Genomic DNA, 22667 nt, shown 5'->3' on the forward strand with positions numbered 1-22667 from the left:
CTCGGAAAAGGGATTTTTCTGCAAGTCTGGTTTTGAATATGTGCCCATTGGGACGGGGTTTGACGGATGGATAAGATAATGGAGGTCAACACTTAACAGCAAGGGAGCAATGCTTGCTTTCCAGTGTGAGAACAAGTTTTTAGAGAGTACTCGTCCATGGACAAGTGAGTTTGGAAATGTACTTGTCCGAATACATTTTTCACTTATCCAGAATGGACCAAAATTGGAATCTTCTTCTTCGTCATCGTATTTTACATTTTCCCACGGTTTTTACGACACCGCTAACGTAAGTGAGCGGTGAGATTTTACTGCATCGCACATAGGGTTGGGTATCGTTTGGATTTTAACGATTAACGATTCCGGTTCTTTGAGAGGGTAAAAATAAGTCAAACTGGGAGAAAAATATATTTATGAAAACATTAAGTAAAATCTGTATTCCTATTTACAAATCACTTCATACCGTTGCATTTCTTACGGTTATTGAATACAATTATATAAAAATAATCTCTGCATTGTTTAGTTAGTTCAGTTTGAGAATGTACAATTGGCCCAGTGTCCTCTGATGCTACACTGCAACCTGCCTGTGAGACAGAGTCCAACCACACATGTCCAACACATAGGACATAACCTAATAATAATAATACATTATATTTATAGGCCTAGCGCTTTTCTACAACTCAAAGACGCTTGCACGCTTACGGCCCGTCCACACACAGGCATGAAACAAATCTTTCAAAGCTTCGCCCATTCACTTGAATGGGGTGACGTAGAAGACATCGAGGCAAAGTGACGTCATCCCCATTCAAGTCAATGGGCAGAGAAGCGTTGGAAGATTTGTTTAAAGCTGCTGTGTGGACGTACCGTAACTGTCCAGAAATCGGCGAGATGCATTTCCTTAGGAATCGAAAAGCAGAACCAATACTAACATTTCTAAACTAACAAATGGAGGACACGTACAATTTGCGAATGAGTTCTGCCTTTTGTAAACTGAATGTATCAATAATTTGTCAATAAACGTCACTTGTCCGCCGGGCAAGTCAATTGACAGATCTACTTGTCCGATATTGTAAATAACACGTCCCGGACGGTGGGACGTGTACTTTTTCGCACACTGCTTTTATTGAACGTTATCAAGATATTTACTTTAATGCGTTAAGCACCGAACCTGCGATCTTTCCAGGTGTCATGGAAAAACAACACCTTTTCTTTTTGTATGGATAGATATAGCGGCTAAACAAAACCAAAGTGTCATGTTCGCCGCAAATATAAAACTTAATATTCAAAAACTATTCCAGAGTGTTTATTAATGGAGGAAAACTAATGTTTGTTTTCTACAGCTGGCATTGAATTGCCTGGACTTATTTTGGTGGATTGATATGACTGCACATAGCCCCGTTGATTCTCCTTAGTAACGGTCTGTTCTCCTTAGTAACGGTCTGTTCTCCTTAGTAACCGTCTGTTCTCCTTAGTAACCGTCTGTTCTCCTTAGTAACCGTCTGTTCTCCTTAGCAACAGTCTATTAGCGAGAATAACCGACCTCTGAAATGTCCGAATTGACCAATCAGAATCGTGCATTCAACTAAGCCGTGTAATAACAATAAATAATACATTGAACAAATAAGCTTAGGGTAGAAATGCGTTTTCTTCCAAATAAGATAATCTAAATTAACTTGAGTTTCATTTATACTGTACTGACTATATATGTTGATCATAACAGACGAAATAAGAAGTACCATAACCAAGCATACAGCATTTCCAAACATGGTTACAAAGAGCTGCGAGATGAAAAGTACAAATCCAGTACAATAACACTGCTTTAATAAATAGAGGACTTCCTGAACTCATCCACTGCTCAGCAAAGAGGAGTTAACGTTATTTAAAGAACATAACATAATGACTCAATAAGCGTTATAGTCTTCTCAACAGTTCAGTGATGATAAGCATTATTAAGTGTGTAATAAATCTGCCACAAAGAACAACTCAATCCCGGTCCCTTTGAAGTCCTAATCCAGAGCAATGTATTGAGTCATCACATTTAGGGCGAGGGAGGCTTTGAAGTGGATACAACTCAGACAAAAGCCTCAAGTGTGGAACATGATGTAAAGGCATATAACCCAGAGGAACTCATACACGCTGTACTATTTATAAAACTCCACGATAAAAAGGACAAAACATACCTAGGAAAACATCATGGGGATCCGTTAGTCCTCAGGTTAGCGTTGAAGGTGCCATTGAGTCCTTCAGATCAAAGGGGAATGAAGGGTGCAGCAAGTGGCATGATCGAGTTATGACATAAGGGAAGTTGATATCGAGAAAATGGTCAAAAGGATGCATACCCTGAGAACAATGGATATTCAAATAAGTTCTATAGAAATGTAACAAATGTTTTTACCCTGTGACCAAAGTGTTAGGGGTGTCAAACTCAATTTCATCGCGGGCCACATCAGAATTATGGTTGCACTCAAAGAGCCGGTTGTGACTTTAAGACGCTATAAATATATGTATTATAATACATAACTTCCTGTGCATTGGATTATTATCGGATAGGGTAATAACTTCATAATTAACTACGTCTGAAAGCAGAAGTGTAGGGCGAATAATTGCAAGTCTTTTCCGTGAGCATGTCACAAAACAAGATGCATTGTGGGACATGTAGTTTATGGGCAACGTGCTCCTATCAGTGGCGTGTAACCGTATAATAAACTTATTATATTCTTTGCATGCGGGCCACATTAAATGAAGTCGCGGGCCGGATTTGGCCCCCGGGCCTTGAGTTTGACACCCCTGTGTTAGACTAAGGAACTTCTTGACCAAATGGACGCACACGTTTTTGTTCTGCTTTCTGTGGCGTTCCCTTTCCTGTAGTGTGTCATATACGTTTTAGTGCATGTAAATGGTCTGCAAAGGCTAATTTGCTCGAATGGCTAGTGCTCCAATGCATTGTGGGTGATAGGCTAAGGGGCGGGACATCTCTAAGCGGTTGACCAATCACAACAGGGCCACACTAATATGAACCTGACAATGAGCAGTCCTCTTTAAGGGTCACTAAAATCAAAAGGGTGTTTCCTCTGGAGATAATGAATATCCATATCAAATGAAATCTAGTGGGTTTATTGTTGAGATGTCTTATTCTGGAGACACAGACTGAGTGACTCACTATTAATAGCACGGATATGTTCATGTTTGAAAAGAGAATACGTACTTTTCACTGAACGGAAAGTTAAAAACAACTGGACTCCAGATAGGAACAAAAACATCAGGCACTGTAATTACAAAAGCAGGAGTGGCTGCTGGTTCTGCTGGAAGCTCCCATGCAAAGCAACGTTGTCTTTACTCAGCTTGGACTTAAGGTTATCTGCTTCCTCTGTAGTCTTTGTTCTGAGGAATGCAAAAGTGAAACCATGTAATATCCTCCCAATGTAGCGGGTGTTGCACATATTATGGAGAATGATGGGGACTTTGAAGTGGGCTGTTGATTTGGCCTAATATCTCCCGTGAAGGTCAGAGGGGTTACGGGGGATTGTGGTGCATGAAGTGGTCAGTGGTGGTTGACACACACACACACACACACACACAAGTTGTTTAGCATGCTTGCCGGCTGGCTCTGCTGTGTGGTCGGTCCTGGAGGGAAACTCCCCCCCGTGGATTTGGGGGAATTAGAATAGGAATGTAGTGCTCGGTAGCCGGGATCAATGGTTCAATGTCTGCCTTTTAACATCAAAGTTACCCCTGATGTTCAGAATGTAATACTTGAGATATAAACCTGCACTTTCTGCCGGAGTATGGAACAGATTTGGGGCCGTTTGAGTCCAACAATGTACGAAAAACAACTCCGAGAGAAGGCACATCGTGGTGTTGAGCTGCAGCTTCTTCTAAAAACTATTTTGTCTTTTCGTTGTTTTGGTCGCTATGACTATGGATAATGTTAAGAATGCACTTTTAACAGCGAAGATAATGGGATTTGTTTAATAGAAGTGGCATAGATACACAACATATGGAACTTTGTAAACATTAAAGCATGCAGACATGTCATCGTGGAGACACAGAATAGAAATATGAACCTGAGAAAGAGCAGATGATGTCCCCTTTGATATACTGTATAAGTCTCCTCATTGTAATTGAGCTGTATCTGCACCGTCCACTTTGCCTGAAGCTTATCAGCTCACTGCAGTGGGGCAAATACAATATTGATGATCTGTATCTGAAATCTAGATTATTTTGAACATAAAATGCAGTAAAAACATTATGTAAGCCATAAAGTGGTATCTCAGTAGACCATTACTTTATATGTAATGGCAGCCTGGATGTTATCCCAGTATCTGTCGGAGACATGTTAAACCATAAAAGGCATCTATCATAAATATGTGAATAATATATTGCAATGTACTTTTGCGGAGGAGTCATTCGCACATGTCTCTCCGAAGACAAGTGGAGGGTTAAAACGTCTGCAGGATGGAAACACCTGCAGCTCACGTGCACATTCCCCACGTGCTCTGCAGGATTATGAGGAGGTCAGGTGGCTCTGCATATCTGTGCACTTCTGATGTGCTTGTATGAAGTGAGATGGCACAGTGCCAGCCAGCTGTGTGTTAACGTGGGGGCACCGACCTGTCAAGCCCTTTTAAGAAAGTCAATGAACAGACGCATGTGTCGCCGAGAGGACTCGGACAATCGTGTTATCTCGATTTTAATGAACCCTGTGAAGAGTTCTACCCGGTTCTCTTCCGTGATGTGGAGACATTGGCGCAGCAGCCTCTCCAGACACCAGAGCCTGTTTTAGATATTGTAACTACGCAAGGAACAAAACTTGAAGTTGTTGCCTGTTACAAATACCTGGGTATCTGGCTTGATGATTGTCTCTCTTTTAAACTTCATGTCAATAACCTGCTTAAAAAGCTGAGGGTGAGGCTAGGGTTCTTCTACAGGAACAAGTCCTGTTTCTCGCTTGAGGCCAGGAAAAGGCTCTGTGACCTTTGACCTGTGCTGGACTATGGGGATCTGGTGTATATGAATGCACCGGCGCATCGCCTGGTCAAGTTAGATGCTGCGTATCACCCTGTATGCAAGGGCTGGTTTGCTTTCACTAGCTGCACGGAGGCTCAGTCACTGGTACATTTTTATATACAAAGCCATGCTAGGGAAACTTCCATCTTATATCTGCTCTCTGATCTCACGGAGAATTGTAAGTGACTACTGCCTGAGATCGAATGCTGTGGTTTTATTAAATGTGCCAACTGCTAGGACTGTCTTAGGGAAGACAGCCTTTAGATGCAGCTCCTCTGTCTTGGAACAGTCTGCAAATTAAATGGAAACTGAGCAATCTGGTGCCACGAAATGTTTTTTTGGATGCTACTCAATCAGAAGCTGTTGGTACCTGTTTATGTGGATAATTATGTAAATGATGCTGTATGATGTCCTTTTGTTGTTCTGTTTATGCTTTTATGTTTCATGTGGAACTACTTGGCAGGTCTCCCTTGGAAAAGAGATCAATGATCTCAATGGGATTTATCTGTATAAATAGAGGTTTGAAATGAAATGAAATGTGTGTGTTGTCTGTTTGTATGTGATGTGGACCTTGAGTGTGGAATATCACACTGGTAAGTTAGCAGACCCTTACTCAGGTTCATCCCATCAGAGGGGGCCAGGACTTCTGATTTACAAGATGATGGTTATTTGTCTTTAGTCGATGGAGCTGAAGTTCTGTTGTTATCAGGGGATGCTTCGCCACAATGGAAAATGGTAGGTTGAACGCAGGTAAAGCCTTCGGTGCACATGTCCATTTAATAAAATAATCAATAACTGACAGCAGTGAAATAATAACGTCATCCAAATGAAGTGTAATATATCACAATAATGATTTTCCGATACGGTAATGCAATAACATAATATGGTGTCCATAACATTATCAATAATACAGCAGGTTCATAAATCAGAATGTAATGAAAGGGTTTGTTTTTCTTGTTTTGCGTAAAACAGAACACGTTTTTTAAATGTTATATATTCTGTAACAATAATTTTGTAAAATGTTATATATACTCTTTTAACCATTAACTACCAGTATTTGACATGTTCAATGACTTTAATAATGCTGCTACTTAGTTATTTACCTTGGATTTAAGATGATTTGACTTAGATTGTATTACGTTTTTTTTTTTATCCGACCAAAAGGGAAAAAATACTTTGAGTTCTGAGAAAAAACTCTGAATTCTGACTCTTTTTTTTTTCCGAATTCGGACTCCAACCTCAGACCTAAAAATAAATTCACATTTGGTTAGATCTCAGAAAAGAATCCTCTTCTCTAGCTTCTTTATTCCTAATGTTAGCCTTTAAGTTTTCCTATTAATCTGCAACAATCTGCATTTCCCACAAAGGATTCCTGATTTTTTTAAAGAAGCATAGTACGTGACTTTATTTTCGGTGAGCCCTTTGTAGCACCTCCTTACTGTATGCATGCAGGGAACGGTGTGCAGAACAGACACGGCCTGTTCCCACTGTAGTTGGCAGTTCAGTCATGCAGCCTCATCAGTCATGCGGTCTCCTGTGCCAACTTAATCACCCATTAACCAGGGAGAAGTGAACTGTGGACGAACAGCATCAATTCCACAGAGTGGGCAGGATGAATCCCAACGCCACGACCTACCCATCCAGAACCGCCCTGTCAGAGCAGACTGATCAACGGCGTCTCAGAGACAAGACGCCGTGTTGACGGCTCGTGGTAAACTGTCAGGGCTCAGCATGCTGAAATATTGCAACTGACAAGAAATTCTTATTTTGCCCGGTGCCCGTTCTTGTTCACATTTGGAAGCCCTCCGGAGACGCGAGCTAATCCTCGGGCAGATGCAGGTCAGACATGCTAATGGGAATCTCGTGGTTGGCAAAGTATAGATGTGGAAAGTATCTATTAGTTCTGCTGGGTTATCAGTCTTCAGTAAGGCTCTTGGCCCACAAAAGCAAAGCAAAAGAGGGGTGCAGAAAGAAATCCTAAAACCAGGAAATGAGTCAGCATTTTACAATTTTCGGCCCCCTGATCTCAAAGTCAACGTTTGGTGAACCACAAACAGGAGAGATTATCAACGTATTGTTCTACAACATAACATATGACGGTATCTGGTTAATGTCCAAATGCTCCATGCAATCATCAACATGGCGGTTGTTAACAAGTGAGAGAATAAACTACCATATGTCATCACGCTGATACAAGTCCCTTATGCAATATACCAACATCCAATGGGAACATGTTGACTCCCTGTTCGGCCTAGAAACAAATAGGCCATCTCTTCTGACTCCATAAAGTTAATCACCAGAATTAAGTGAGTGGTAGTTTTAAAGTAGAAACAACTTATTGGACATAATGCTTGTCAAACATGCTAATGGAAATCTATGTATCTATATTATATATCTGGTTATATCTCTACTACCTCTATCATGTGTTCAATATACTACTGTCACATTTATATACCGTACTTTTCGGACTATAAGCCGCGACTTTTTCCCCCCATTTTTTGTGTACAGCTAACGGCCACTAGGGAACCTCCTAGATCTATGGATTTTACAGGTAAAATTAACCACCTTAACACTATGGGCTCTAGGACCGGTCCGCGCCCGCCACCTTTAAGCGGCGGGCTCCAGCAGGAAAAGCTGGAGGCCGGAAAAGAGCGAGACAGGTAGCGCGCCAAAGTAAAAGTGGAACCGAGAGACAGAACGAGAGCAAGACAGACGGACAGTTTAGCTGCTGCGGCTTATAGTCCGAAAAGTACGGTACTTATATTATACAAATACATTTCTGTGCACTTTCCTGCTTCTTGTTAGAGCTTTACCGCATGCCATTGTCCCAGGACTCATCGAATCATCTCAAACCTGCAGCAGTATCACTGATTGAAATGCCACATACCTACTGATATTTGCACACATTAGCATCTGGTTTGTGAGCAGACACGGGCGTGAAGTGCTTCCTGCCGACAGAGAGTGACACACGGAAACTTACGGGTTGGTTAACACAGATCTGCTGGGTGTAATGTTCTGTGTACTGAATAGCACTTTCCCCTGCTCTCAGTCGTTGTGGTAAGTTAGGTTTGGGAGCTGTCTGGCCCATGGCTGTAAAAGGAAACTCATATTGATCCCCTCATCTGTTTCCTGGTAAAACGGCCAATAGAGCTTTTATGTTCTGCCTGTTGGCCGACTCGAGGCTCAGTCACACCATCATTTGCAAAGGGGAACTTTTGGAATTAAATCAAATTGGTCTGATGCAATTGTTCGACTCCTCTAAACTCTGACATGCAAATTTGATCTGATAAACAACTGAGCAAGTCCAAAATGGGCTCCCATGTTAGTTCTGGTGCAGCATCCAATATGAGCTCGCTTTGCCAAGTGAGGAGCATCGCCAGGAGAGCTTGCTTCTCTGATTCATGTTCCATTACAAAACCACACATTGATAACATAAGCCACCGCAGGGAGAACAACAAGACTACCAGGATTAAAGTAGCACCTATTATGTGAAGACATCAGTGTTGTCACGATACCAACATTTTGGTTTCGATAGCAAGTCAAGAATTGCGATTCCGATTCTTTTTCGATACTTTTCTTTTCTTATTTTCATGATCAATAAAATTGTAGTTTATCTTTTAAGTGTTTTCTTACAACATGGTCTCTTCTTTATACTTGAGTTCATGTGATTTCTTTGATAGTTAACTTTATATTTTATTAACATGTAATAGAACAGTAATATAAATAATTAATGTTAGCCACATTGGTAAGTTAGCTAAAAAGATAGCCGTATTAGACGGTTATCATTGCCATTAATTGCCTCGTCAAACTACGAAAACGTTCGTTGCGTCGTGGTGTCCGTAGGCTTGCCCTCACTGTCAGAGATATCGCTCAAATACTTCCACATTTCGCTTCTGGCGTCTTTTTTGTCAACAAGCCGAGGCGCAGCGGCAGTTGCACTCCCACTTGCAGCCATGCTTCTCGCTTTCTCACATGCTCTGGCAGCTAGCGCGTGCACGAGAGGGGAGGGACTTAGAGCGTGCTTGAGAGGGGAGGCACTTAGAGCGTGCTTGAGAGGGGAGGCACTTGGAGCGTGCTTGAGAGGGGAGGCACTTGGAGCGTGCTTGAGAGGGGAGGCACTTAGAGCATGCTTGAGAGGGGAGGCACTTAGAGCGTGCTTGAGAGGGGTGGCACTTAGAGCGTGCTTGAGAGGGGAGGGACTTGGAGCGTGCTTGAGAGGGGAGGCACTTAGAGCGTGCTTGAGAGGGGAGGCACTTAGAGCGTGCTTGAGAGGGGTGGCACTTAGAGCGTGCTTGAGAGGGGAGGGACTTGGAGCGTGCTTGAGAGGGGAGGCACTTAGAGCGTGCTTGAGAGGGGAGGCACTTAGAGCGTGCTTGAGAGGGGAGGCACTTAGAGCGTGCACGAGAGGGGAGGGACTTAGAGCGTGCTTGAGAGGGGTGGGACTTAGAGCGTGCTTGAGAGGGGAGGGACTTAGAGCGTGCTTGAGAGGGGCGGGACTTAGAGCGTGCTTGAGAGGGGTGAGACTTAGAGCGTGCTTGAGAGAGGAGGCACTTAGAGCGTGCTTGAGAGGGGAGGGACTTAGAGCGTGCTTGAGAGGGGCGGGACTTAGAGCGTGCTTGAGAGGGGTGGGACTTAGAGCGTGCACGAGAGGGGAGGGACTTAGAGCGTGCTTGAGAGGGGTGGCACTTAGAGCGTGCTTGAGAGGGGAGGGACTTAGAGCGTGCTTGAGAGGGGCGGGACTTAGAGCGTGCTTGAGAGGGGCGGGACTTAGAGCGTGCTTGAGAGGGGAGGCACTTAGAGCGTGCTTGAGAGGGGCGGGACTTAGAGAGTGCTTGAGAGGGGAGGCACTTAGAGCGTGCTTGAGAGGGGTGGGACTTAGAGCGTGCTTGAGAGGGGTGGGACTTAGAGCGTGCACGAGAGGGGAGGGACTTAGAGCGTGCTTGAGAGGGGTGGCACTTAGAGCGTGCTTGAGAGGGGAGGGACTTAGAGCGTGCACGAGAGGGGAGGGACTTAGAGCGTGCTTGAGAGGGGTGGCACTTAGAGCGTGCTTGAGAGGGGAGGGACTTAGAGCGTGCACGAGAGGGGAGGGACTTAGAGCGTGCTTGAGAGGGGTGGCACTTAGAGCGTGCACGAGAGGGGAGGGACTTAGAGCGTGCTTGAGAGGGGCGGGACTTAGAGCGTGCTTGAGAGGGGCGGGACTTAGAGCGTGCTTGAGAGGGGAGGCACTTAGAGCGTGCTTGAGAGGGGCGGGACTTAGAGCGTGCTTGAGAGGGGAGGCACTTAGAGCGTGCTTGAGAGGGGAGGGACTTAGAGCGTGCTTGAGAGGGGAGGGACTTAGAGCGTGCTTGAGAGGGGAGGCACTGCAGGCACGGGGAGTGGAAGCAGAGCGCTGAACACACACGGCTCTTATTAAAACAGCGCTTTCTCACCGGAGTACTTTCCCCCGTCATTCTTAAAGTACCGATACTAATGAAACGGAGGAATCGTAACGTTTTTAACGGCAGGGTATCGCGGTACCTCTCAAGTATCGGTACACCGTTCAACACTAGAAGACATTCAAACAAATATTGCCGTGCCATTTCAATTCCAATACCAAAACAAACAGAAATGAAAACCTTCTGACCTCCAGGGTCATATCAATAACATGTTAGGGTCGTAACAATACACACAATGTTGACTCGATACCCAAAGAGTGGTGCCGTGATGACATGTTTTTGTACGCCAACCAGGAAGTTAGCATTGGTTCCCAGGACAATAACCAATCGGATTTTCCCATTGGATTTCGGGAACATCTCTTAGGCCTGTTTTAACCACAGACCATATTTCAGGCTTTTACCAACAAACCTTCGACTTCGAGACGAGGGAACCGAATGTGGCTTCAGGTTTTAGGACTCATTTATATAGCAAGTTGTCTATCATGATACTATCAATAAACGACAAGACTCAAAAAGAGTACAATACATTTGAATAGTTGTGTACATATGAGGTCAAATTGATCATCGATAGTTATATTCTTATGAATTAATGCTATTAATAGAATTGTCCTTATTTCCCATTGTCAAAGAATAGTTAAAAAACCCATGATGCTATCAATAAGGCAATTGAACCTAATGCCAGTCCAGCAGCCTATGTTAACAAAAACATTAAAAAAAGTACTAATATTTTAGTGTACAGTGTAACACTATAACTATTCACTTGTGTTGAGCCCTGAAATAATTCCTTACTTCTTCATTTGGGCTCGTCTTTATTTCCTTTTGCTTCAACACATTCTTGGTCACCCAATTAGAGACGACGTTTACAATTACGATTGTTGATGTCCGTTAACAATAGCTCCAGCGGGCCAGGGGATAACTTAATCCGAAATTCAGCAAGGGGTATTGAGGAATAGGTCATCCATCAGTGGAACACATTCCTCCGGTAGCAGGAAGTACCTCAGGAATAGTTAGGCTCTTAATCATGTATGTCGAATGTACTACAGCCAGACCATGGGTAAACACAGCCGGAACAGGCGGTAATCAAGCATGAGAGTATTTACCTCCTGAGTGTTACACAAAAGGAGAAACAAAAACAACAAGATGTGATTTTCATTTCAAACATGGCTGTGAACAATTTGGTGTCGGCTCTACCACCCTTGTGTGGATTCCCTTCAGCACCTGCTAAAGCAAGATAAACCACAAAGCACAGAATGAAACATTAAGCACGGTAAACCACGGAAGAATTTGAGGCTCACTGACAAGAACAAATACGATATTTTCTTGGAGTTGTAGTTGCACCACTGGCACTTGTGTAGCAGTTGGATGTTCTAGATATTCAATGTTGGCTGTTGGAGTGTTGATGTGGGACCAGGGCCTAAAATGCCTCGAGTTCCTCCCCGCTTAAAGGTCTCCGAGTTGACTCATGATCACATCCGTGCATTTTGTACTCCTCACTATGAAATCAACAGAATATGTTCTCTACTGTGTTTCGCCTCTACATTTACCCCCCAAAGCCATTCAGGCGGACAAGCCCAGTACTCCCCAACACACATGGATGCTCTCCAGCTTGAACTGTCAGAAATAATGAGTCCAACGGATCTGCCACGGCCAGTTTTAAAGAATGTCATCCTATAAATCATATTAAAGCCCAAAAATAGCAACTTTTAAGGGGTGGGGGGTGATGAGTCCCTTGGCTAACACATGTTCACTTAGTCACACAACCAAGTTATCTATTGTGGCAGTCCACCAACCCCAGGACCAGGCTGCCCTCCCCCCCAGTCACAGATTAGGATTTGACATCCATTCTGTGCGGGCTATGCATGTTCAGCGATGTGATATAAAGCCACACTGACAATTAATGAGGCTGTTGGTTTGGACGGCGGTGGAGGGTAGTGGCCCAATTGTGAGCAAACTGAACTTTGAAAATACTGTGAAAGAATGTGTGCCAAAGATCAGAGAGTGGTTATTATTGTTCACATTTTTTCTAGGAGAAATACTTCAAACAATGTTCCGACAGAAAGAAGAAATAAGGTCGAAGAACAGTCAGAATAAACGTAATGTTCTGAATAATTATCTCATGACCCTTCAGATTGATCTTTAGACCTCTTGGGGGAGGCACATGCTGACATACATAGGGTGTTTCAGGGTAAAACGCAAATGATAGCCTCCAAGGTTCTTTTTTGTAAACCTTGGTAAGAGCAAGAGGGAATCAAATATAGTATATTTCATCATAAACCCATAGTATATCCAACCTCTACATAGATTTCTCTACAGAGCGTTATGATTTCCAACAAGTGCTGATATGAAAACAGAACGTTTGGTATTCCAGGTACATTTCCCATGATACCGGAGTACATGATTGTCAAAAACATTGGACACCAATTTAAACAAGCCAAGGAATGTGCCTCAGTGTGAAAGAAGACATTATCGACATGATTAACTTGGGGGTCGAACGGTTGCTGCTAAATGTACCGGGGGTCAAAGGTGAGTGACAATTGGGCCCATTGTCTCGCCTCTGAAATGACCAAGGCTTCTATTGTACTGTTTTCCCAGAGATTGTTGGCGCCCTTCGGCTCCGTAGGTTTCCGAACTGACCTCCAAACAACCTCTCATCCTGCGGGGCTTTTACATGGCCGCCTGTTAATGCCATGCCAACTGCACAAACGTGAAAGAGACGTGCATGAGAAGCTCCCACACGCTCCGTCAGGGAAAATGCGTCAGGACAACGAGGTTAAGTGTGACAAGTGCTATCGGCCATGGGAACTTTGTTCGCTTGTCGGGTGTCTTGATTTGTTATTGTTTCATATCGCCTTCAAGAGGGGGAACACTTTGAACGCCCGCCTCGGGGAGTCTCCTCGAACAGAAAGTCGACATGGAGATTATGGTTTCAGTGCTGGGACTTGGTCTTAACATCTATGTCATAACTAAACAGTTTAAGATAACACACACAGCAGAAAGCGCAGAGTTCCAACATGAATAATTCAACAGGCAGCTAAACATATTACAGTTTCCTAAATGACTTCCAGATGGAACCGGTGATCCAGTGCGTCAGGAATGAGCAACCGTGGAAGTATTTTCTGCAATCAAGTGAACACATCTTTATATTCTGCACTAAAATCCCAATTAGATGCTGTGTGGCGAACACACATATTCCAGATGACACTCGGGGACTCCGTCTAGACAGAGGTTACGAAGTCACCCATAACCCTGAGAGTGCTTCCACAGGAACCAGAACCAACCCCTCTGCCTGTGACTTTTTCCATCCATTATTTGTTCCCTTTTCTTTGTCTTGCCCGACTTCATAACGTACCGATATTCCGTCTGGCCTGCATGTGGGTAAATGAAAGGCTTGATAAATCCTGCACCACCATGAATAGTTTATCAGTCGAATAGTCCACACACATCAGGAGAGGTCAGGAGGGCGAGTCTGCACATGGAAGAACGCTTAGTCTGCTCTGATATTTACCCAGTTCGTTGACTTTCACGCTGAAAAGCACCGTTTCCTCGTTATGTCAACAATGTCAGTTATCAGAAAACCCGTTGGTTGGAAAATCTAATTTGGAGCAGAGTGGGAAAATAAATTGGGAAATCACTACCCGTAGGATCTGTCGTAAACAGTGAAGCGTTTATAAACTTCCTGACTAGCTTGTTCAACTTTGACCTACTTGTACTCGCACTCAGTTAGAATCTGGAGGACTGTTTACGACTTGTCTGATCGTCTGGATGTGTCTTGCCTCGTTGGACATCTATGAGGCAATATAGAACTCGTAGATATTGTGAAAAATCACAAAGCACGACTCTAGTAGTAGTCAATCTAAATAACCGGTGTAGTTACATCATTGTGGAAGAGTCTGTCAGAGTAATAGACGGGGACGAATGGCGGCGTCCAGGCCTGGCTGATCAGATGACAGCACTACACTGTTATGCACATGGACATCGGCTACAAGCATGCTGTATAATGTTAACCCCCCCCTCAACTCCCAGAAGAGTCTACAGGTCTAGTGGAGCAGACATATTTAATATCTACTGTGTCATCTGTTTAAGTCTTCCCGCTATGAATTATCTCTGGAGCTTCCACCCCCAGGACTCAGTCACGCACTATATAAAAGCCCACCTCTGTTTGTGTCTGGTGTGCAAAATGACACATTTGCAGATCCTCTTAAGTGTACACAGCTGCAAAGATGTGGAGGAAGGGGAAGGCGGGGGGGGGGGGGGGGGGGGGGGTAAGGAAAATGCTAAATATCTTAGCAAATGATACCCTATACTCGGAATGCAAATGGGAGTGTCTGGATTGTAATGGCGACCACAGCTGTACAGTAGAAGTGTAGGTTCGCCGTGAGCAGACGGTGACTAAAGTTTGAAAGCGTCGACATCAAAGCCAGGGGTCCGTCGTCTTTTGATCGAGGCGAGATCGTACCGAGAGTGGGCACAGCTGGTTTCTTTGCCAGAGAGCTGTGGGCGCCGCGGTACAGAAGCAGAGCAACGGCATTTTTTAGTCTGAACGCTTCAGATTCTTAGTGGATTTTGCACTCCAGCTGCTCTTTCAATATACATGGAAATCATTACAATGTGCATACTCAAGCGTTCTTCACAACAACAACAACAACAAAAGGCTGTGGAGGAGGGGGGGGGGGGGGTATTTAAATATATGTATGTGTTGATTTGTTCTGCTAAGGCTAGTGATACAGTTTGGGAGGCTTTTGTGGTCTGATAAAACACGTCGCAGCCTCCACTCCTATCATATTACGTCACTTGTATATAAAACTTGATTTGAAAGTAGAAACTAAATGTAAGTAGGAATAACTTGCATAATGATTTAAAGGACAATCATTGATCAAGTAAGGGGTGGGAATTAATAAGCATTTACTTCCTCCTGCTCCCTTTCGGACACATGATTTATTATTATTATTAATATGAAGACTTTTTTTTGTTTTAAACACAAATATTACCATGAATGTTTAAAATACTGTATTATAACAATACGGTATTCTGTTTTTCACATTTGTTATTTTTAAATCTGTTCGAAATAAAGACTGAAAATGAAAATGAAATGAAACCAAAGTGTAAGGTGTCCAGGAGGTCAACGAGGTTGTGGAGAACTGGTCTACTTTAAAGCGTCCCGGTTGAAGAGGAGTTGAAAAACAAGTCCAACACCTAACAGATGTCGGTCTGCAGCTCCGTCAATGTGGCGACACCTCGCCACACTCACACAGCGAAGACGCGTACACGGTATCTGGCTGAAACTGTGTTGGGAATGTCGGCTCTAGGCCCGTGATATTAAAAAAACTAATTGAGCTTATTTTTCATTTCGTTTGGTTCGCTGAAATGAGCACACCGCAGCTGGGGTATTAAGAAGCGCTTCTCTCTGTTGTGTTCGTAATATCCGTCTTTGTAAAACATTAATAGCTGTTCTTTAATCAATAAAAGGACATTCAGAAACAGGGGACACGTCCCGTTCAGTGGGATTATTTACACTCTAGGATCAACAGATGTGCTTTTAATCTTTCCTGGGCTACAAAGTGAAGGATGCTCATCGCTAAGCCGACGCACTGAAGTTACATTATTGATTTCTACAGGTTTCATTTTGTTGTGCATCAATTTCTGCCGTTATGATTACGATCTACCTTTGGGTGTGTGCAGAGGGGGAGCACACACACGGCTTTAAACAAGCAAGAACTTGATCAGGTTGTAGGACGCAGGATGTCAGGAGCAAAGGGGAATACACCGCGGCATGTTATTTACCGAGCATCACATCGAAGCAATGAGAAACACCATTCGTTGCAATATTCACAATTAGTGTATTTGTCGGAGCCAAAACGCTTAATTATCCTGAGTTGATTACTTCTATTTTTATCAGTATGTGTTTAGGTTTGCACATGTTGGTATTTGCTTATAACGCCTGTCTGGTAGTTGTCGTGTGTGTGTGTGTGTGTGTGTGTGTGTGTGTGTGTGTGCGTGTGTGGTGTGTGTGTGTGTGTGTGTGTGTGTGTGTGTGTGTGTGTGTGTGTGTGTGTGTGTGTGTGTGTGTGTGTGTGTGTGTGTGTGTGTGTGTGTGCGTGCGTGTGTGGTGTGTGTGTGTGTGTGTGTCACAGGGTAATGTCAGTCGCCCATGCACCTGCTGATCATTCCTGTTCTTTGTTACAGCGATTGGGAAAGTATAGGAAGCCTTACATTTTGTTGAACCAACAGAATATTTGGCTTTTCTCCGCATCACGCGTTTTGTAGCGGAATTATACTCAACTTTTGACTACGGCTGCTTTATACGGATGCACTGTGTCGGACAGATACCTGCACGAGCATACACTTGTTTGTAGATAGTTCAAACAACAGTATCCATTGATAACTCTTCAAATGTGTAACGGACAACATGTGCCTGGCTAACTCTGGTTATAGTACTGATTATATGTGAAGCCCCTTTAGACCTGCCCTTGACCTCGGCCAGAAGAATGCTCTCTTCCCTCCAGCAATAAGTGAGGAGGGTCATAAATCCATTCGCGGGGGGGGGGGCACCCGATCCATTCCCTCCATCTCAGGTTCATATGCTCCTTAAGGGGCCCACGTGGGGATATAAATTAGAGGGACGTCTTCGCCCATAAAGCAGCCTCTTAAAGCAGAGTGTGGTGGAAGCAGCTGGCCCTCTTCGTTACAAACCAGCAACCATATATGGAGCCCGGTTCCTCAGGCAAACAAAATAGGGATTAGATCCGAGCCTTCGGGATAAACCGCCCCTTTGGTGAGGAGTGAAAGCACAGACAGCACATGAATCCATGCTAAACTAATTTACGGTGGTCCTTGACCATGTTGTATGTACCTCCAAATGGCAGGAAACATTTTAGACCATTATATAACATATATGGCAATTGCTCAGATGGCCCTTTAATTCGGTTATGGCGGCAGCTGAAAAAGGTTTTCCCTCCTCCGACGTGGGTTAGGTTTCCAGCGGTAAGAGGCTAGCAAATGTGTCTAGCAGCTGGTAGCATATGGACTCAGCGTGTGTAGGACGAGAGCACAAAGACGCCAGCAGCGCACAGCTGTCTAGACAAAAGGCAGGAGAGTCTTGGAGGGAAAAGCCAATGAAGTTACGCTGGACACGGGAAGGAGGAAGGATGGCCGGTGAGAGGGTGTAGAGTAACTAAGTAGATTTACTCGAGAACTGTAAGAACAATTGATGCTACTGTGTACTTCTACTCCACTCCAGTTCAGAGGTAAATGGTGTACTTTTCCTGTATTTAATAGCTTTAGTTACTTCACAGATGAATGATGAGAAATCTAATCAAGTGTTGAATCAGACTTTAGTTCCACCTGGAGTAAATCCACCAGCTACCCTGCAGAATACAAAGTACTTCAGACTAGCTGCACCTCCAACAGCTACCCTGCAGTCTACAAAGTACTTCAGACTAGCTGCACCTTCACCAGCTACCCTGCAGTCTACAAAGTACTTCAGACTAGCTGCACCTTCACCAGCTACCCTGCAGTCTACAAAGTACTTCAGACTAGCTGCACCTTCACCAGCTACCCTGCAGTCTACAAAGTACTTCAGACTAGCTGCACCTTCACCAGCTACCCTGCAGTCTACAAAGTACTTCAGACTAGCTGCACCTCCACCAGCTTTGAGAACACTTTCATGATCAATCATTATAAAACATATCATAGATATTATTCTGAAATGGACCAATCTGCACAACGACTACTTTCACTGTCTTTCACTATATTCTGATGAGAATACTTTTCTACTTTCACTTGAGGAACATTTTGAGTGCAGGACTTTTACTGTATTCCTACACTCTGGTACTTCTACTTTTACTCAAATACCAGATCTGAGTACTTCTATTTTTACTCAAGTACAAGATCTGAGTACTTCTACTTTTACTCAAGTACAAGATCTGAGTACTTCTACTTTTACTCAAGTACAAGATCTGAGTACTTCTACTTTTACTCAAGTACAAGATCTGAGTACTTCTACTTTTACTCAAGTACAATATCTGAATACTTCTACTTTTACTCAAGTACAATATCTGAGTACTTCTACTTTTACTCAAGTACAAGATCTGAGTACTTCTACTTTTACTCAAGTACACGATCTTAGCACTTCTACTTTTCCTAGATGATCCGAGTACCCCCCCCCCCGGGTTAGTCATCCCTCATCTCCCCCCCCCCCCGGGTTAGTCATCCCTCATCTCCCCCCCCCCCCCCCCCCCCCGGGTTAGTCATCCCTCATCTCCCCCCCCCCCCCCCCCGGTGTTGAGCTGCCGTCCTGAAGGAAAGTTCGATAAACACCTCACTGAGTTTTCTGGATCTGTGTCCAGGGGTTAAAACTACTCCTGGCACATGTCTCCATGCCGACTGTGCGGGGGGGCTGGACGTTTGGATGGGGATGGAGAGGTGCAGCTCGCCTGTGTGAATAACAACACCGCACATAACAGGGAATAGCAAAACCCTAGCCTGGCTACTAAGTATGTACCCCCCCCCCCCCCCCCCCGAGCAATGGAGCCGCAGAACACCATGTTCTCTGTGGAGAGGAGAAACTAATGAGATGGGAATAGAACAAAGGTTAGGAACTATTTTTGCAGAGGCAGAATATGATCAGCGTTAGCCTCGACTGCGAGATTAACATGTTAAAATTAAGATTGTTTTAATGGCGGGGGGGCGGGGGTGATCAATAGATATCGTGATTGCTGCCTTTCCAATTCAAGTTGGTCGCCAGAGAGTTTATTCTGTCGTCGTACAAACGATAAGAAAGACTTTATTGATCCCAAATTGGGAATTGTTTCGTTGCATGCAAACAAACTCGAAAGTAAAAACACAAGTTACAGCTAACCCAGTTTAAAAGTAGGATATTATTTACATTAAGTGTGCAAGGAATAGATAAATAAATATAAAATGCCCAGTGTGTAAAAAACTCAATTATTTTGATCCTGTTAGACTTTAAGTGCTTTCGTTTCGTTTCACGAGGCAGAGGGAAACGTAAAGACTCAGTGCATGCAGTCGATATAAAAGGAATGAGATTCCACATTAGCGCAGAAGCTACGCACAAAAGAGTGCACTCTTAAGTGGGGAAGGCATCCAGCCAATTTATCTCATTAGCGCGTAAATGCTAGCGATAACAAAACATGTACCTGTGTCTAAAACAGAGTATTGGAATAATAGCCCAGGGGCGGGTCTTTTCCGGGTTCTTACAGTTTCTCTCATTAGGTTTAATTACTTACTCTCCCCCGGCTGAAGGGGGAATCATTACCGAAATCATAATCTAAATATGGGCTGGAGAAAATGAGTATTGTCAGCTCATTTTGTTTTAGCGGTCCCCTGGGCTCCGGAGTCCTTCTCCATGTTTATCCTGTGCCCATCAGCCGCCAGCCGCTGAGAACTGAAACACAGCCGAGGTTCCTCCGCTTTGTTCTCCGAGCCAAGTGGCGGAAAGGAAAAGACTCTAATCATCTGCTTGTCTTCGTTAGTGTGGAAGAGGAGAGATCTTATTCCCTTTTCAAGTGCGACGGCATTAAGGCAATCTCCCTGACATGTTCTGCAGACGGTCACTGAACAGGAACCGCAGGAACTTCTGAACGTTTTTTCAGAGTCGAATAATCCTGCAGCTCTTTGATGCCGACAGATGATTGAAGGCAGATGATTGCCGGTTAAATCAATGCAGTTTGTTTAAGCAAAAGGGTCATTTTTAATATTCTGTCGTGATGAATAGATGATGTTTTGTTGGGAAGGCTGAAACAATCCATCACGCTGAGATTACTTCTCTAAAAATGCTCACTTTAAAAGCAGCAGCCACTAAATGCCATCAGCCTCTACTGAAGCTCCCATGAGGATAACGGTACGTCCACACAGCAGCTTCAGAAGAATCTTCCACCGCTTCCACCGCTTCTCTGCCCGTTGACTTTGAATGGGGGTGACGTCACTTTGCCTCGCTTTTCGCCGAACTGCATTGTGGGGGGCGAAGCGAAGATTTCCAGGATCTCCAGGATTCCAAAGTTGAGCAATGTTCAACTTTTGAAGCTGAGCTGGAAGCGCCAGCCAATCAAACACGTTTATGCAAATCTGACAGTAGAAGCGCTAGCCAATCAAACCGCGTGTAAGCAGGGAGAACCAGACCGCAGTTCATTTCCTCATATTCCAAACGAGAAGTTACGGGAGCAAATCACCCGGTTCTTTACGACCAGAACTATTAACGGGATACAAACCGGAGGAACCAGGCATGGAGGGAGGGGGCAGAGACAGTGGGGGAACTGGTAGGGTTTCGCCTGTTTGGGGAGTTTATATATATATATATATTGCTCGCATAAAATCCCCGGGGTTTTTTGCTTTGTATGTCGGGGGCGGGACATTCATGTGATTGGTTGTTCGTCGCATTGCTCGCAAAAAATCCCCAAGCTGTCAGACACGCCCAGCTCCAAGATGTTCAAGATTTTTGAAAAGCTGCTGTGTGGACGTACCGTCAGTAATATGTAATTGAGATGGTTGTTTAAGTTTTATTCAAGAAGGGTGCTACTTTGTGCCGGCAGGCTGCACAATCACCCGTTAATAGTATCCAGGACTGTACATCTGCACACTTGAATATATGTCGATTCAAATGATCAAAGATGTACCGTGATATCTTGTTTCACCAGTTACTTCACTTTGTATTTCAATTGTTGTATTAGTATCTTTATTTGTATTCTATTTTATCTTAATTTTGTACCTTGTGTGAATCCTAGGGATGTAACGATATATCGAATATCGCGGTAAATAAATGTCTCAATACCGTCGTGAGACTGACAAAACCTACCACGATTTTTTTTTTTTAAACTTTATTTAAATGGTTTAGATGGTCCCATTGAGATCATCGGTCTCTTTTTCAAGAGAGACCTGTCCAAGATGGCAGCAAGTAGGTGAACATACAACAACAGATAACACAAAAGGACATGGTATTTACAGGGCCACATGTACACACCTAGAGACACTGACAAGTACCAACAGTATATCTCTATCTCTGTCAATAAGCCTCACCTTCTTGGCAACAACTGTATTGTTGTTGAAGTGGTGGAGAAACACAGTTTGACCCACTGCTGTCACCCCATGGCCAAAGCATATCTCTCCGTCCCAGCAACACCAGTACCAAGCGAGAGAGTTTTTTCCACAGCAGGGGATTTTGTAAACGCCCAAACATCCCAGCTTCTACCTGGAAATGTGGACGTGCTCACATTCCTAAAAGATAACCTTGATGACGCCGAGTGAGTGAGTGAGTGAGTGAGTGAGTGAGTGAGTGAGTGAGTGAGTGAGTGAGTGAGTGAGTGAGTGAGTGAGTGAGTGAGTGAGTTAGAGTTGAGTTACTTGAAAAACTAAAGTGAAACTTGATGTATTCTATTGCAGGGTCTGATTATTATATTGTTGACACTTTAAAATACTACTATCCTACTAAAATGCTGTACAAATCAGATGTATTATTTAATAAAGGAAACAAATTCAAGTAAAAAAAAAAAAAAATTGAATTTTTATTTTTCAATATCGCGATAAATATCGTACCGTCGACTTTTTATCGCGATATTATCGTACCGTGAGTTTTTGGTATCGTTACATCCCTAGTGAATCCCGTTTCTCGCTCTGACCCTGTTGCTGCTATGAAAGCCTGCATTTCCCCACGGGGATAAATAAAGTTCCATCTTATCTCATCTTACAACCTGGCTTCATGTGAAGAAGACTACAGTATCGGCCTTTAAAATAAAGACGTATCACAGTGTATCTGCAAATGTACCACCGAGATCCTTCACCTTATAGTTTATATAAACACACTTGCCTTCCAGACAAATGAATAATAACCTCGAGCTTCTGAGAGATGGCGAAACTCTCGCTCTATTTCCTCAAAATATGGAATTGTAGTTTTAAAGGGGATGGTGTTTACCGAATGGAAACGGAATGCTGTATTTCCAATTGAAAGTCAAATCATCAGTCATTTTGCAGAGAGGAATGTTGATCTTAATGTCTCTTTGTTAAATTGATATGGAGTCTGTTATGTCTGCTCTTCCAACTGCAAATGACTTGTTTTGAAGGTTGCATTGATTTCACCATGTTTTCAATACTTGTGTCAGAAAATTCACTTTTGTACCAAAGTCAAGGAAAACATGGTCACAAGCAATCGCTATGACGATTGGTGGAAACGCATTCCTGTGAAACTCCTGCCATTTCTGATACGGCGCTATCGTGTTC

At 43.7% G+C, this 22667-nt stretch overlaps 1 protein-coding gene across 1 annotated transcript in view; it reads right to left on the bottom strand.

Moving 5' to 3' along the window:
• LOC117459055 (neural cell adhesion molecule 1-like) overlaps positions 1–21613 on the bottom strand; it is a 310157-nt gene extending 288544 nt beyond the window's left edge. Inside the window, exon 1 of the mRNA XM_071205485.1 lies at positions 21471–21613. Coding sequence (XP_071061586.1) covers positions 21471–21552 — 82 coding nt within the window. The 5' untranslated portion in view covers positions 21553–21613. The remainder of the gene's footprint in view (positions 1–21470) is intronic.
• Between the last annotated feature and the right edge of the window lie 1054 nt (positions 21614–22667).

The sequence above is a fragment of the Pseudochaenichthys georgianus genome, chromosome 14 (genome assembly GCF_902827115.2).
Source record: "Pseudochaenichthys georgianus chromosome 14, fPseGeo1.2, whole genome shotgun sequence".
NCBI lineage: Eukaryota > Metazoa > Chordata > Actinopteri > Perciformes > Channichthyidae > Pseudochaenichthys > Pseudochaenichthys georgianus.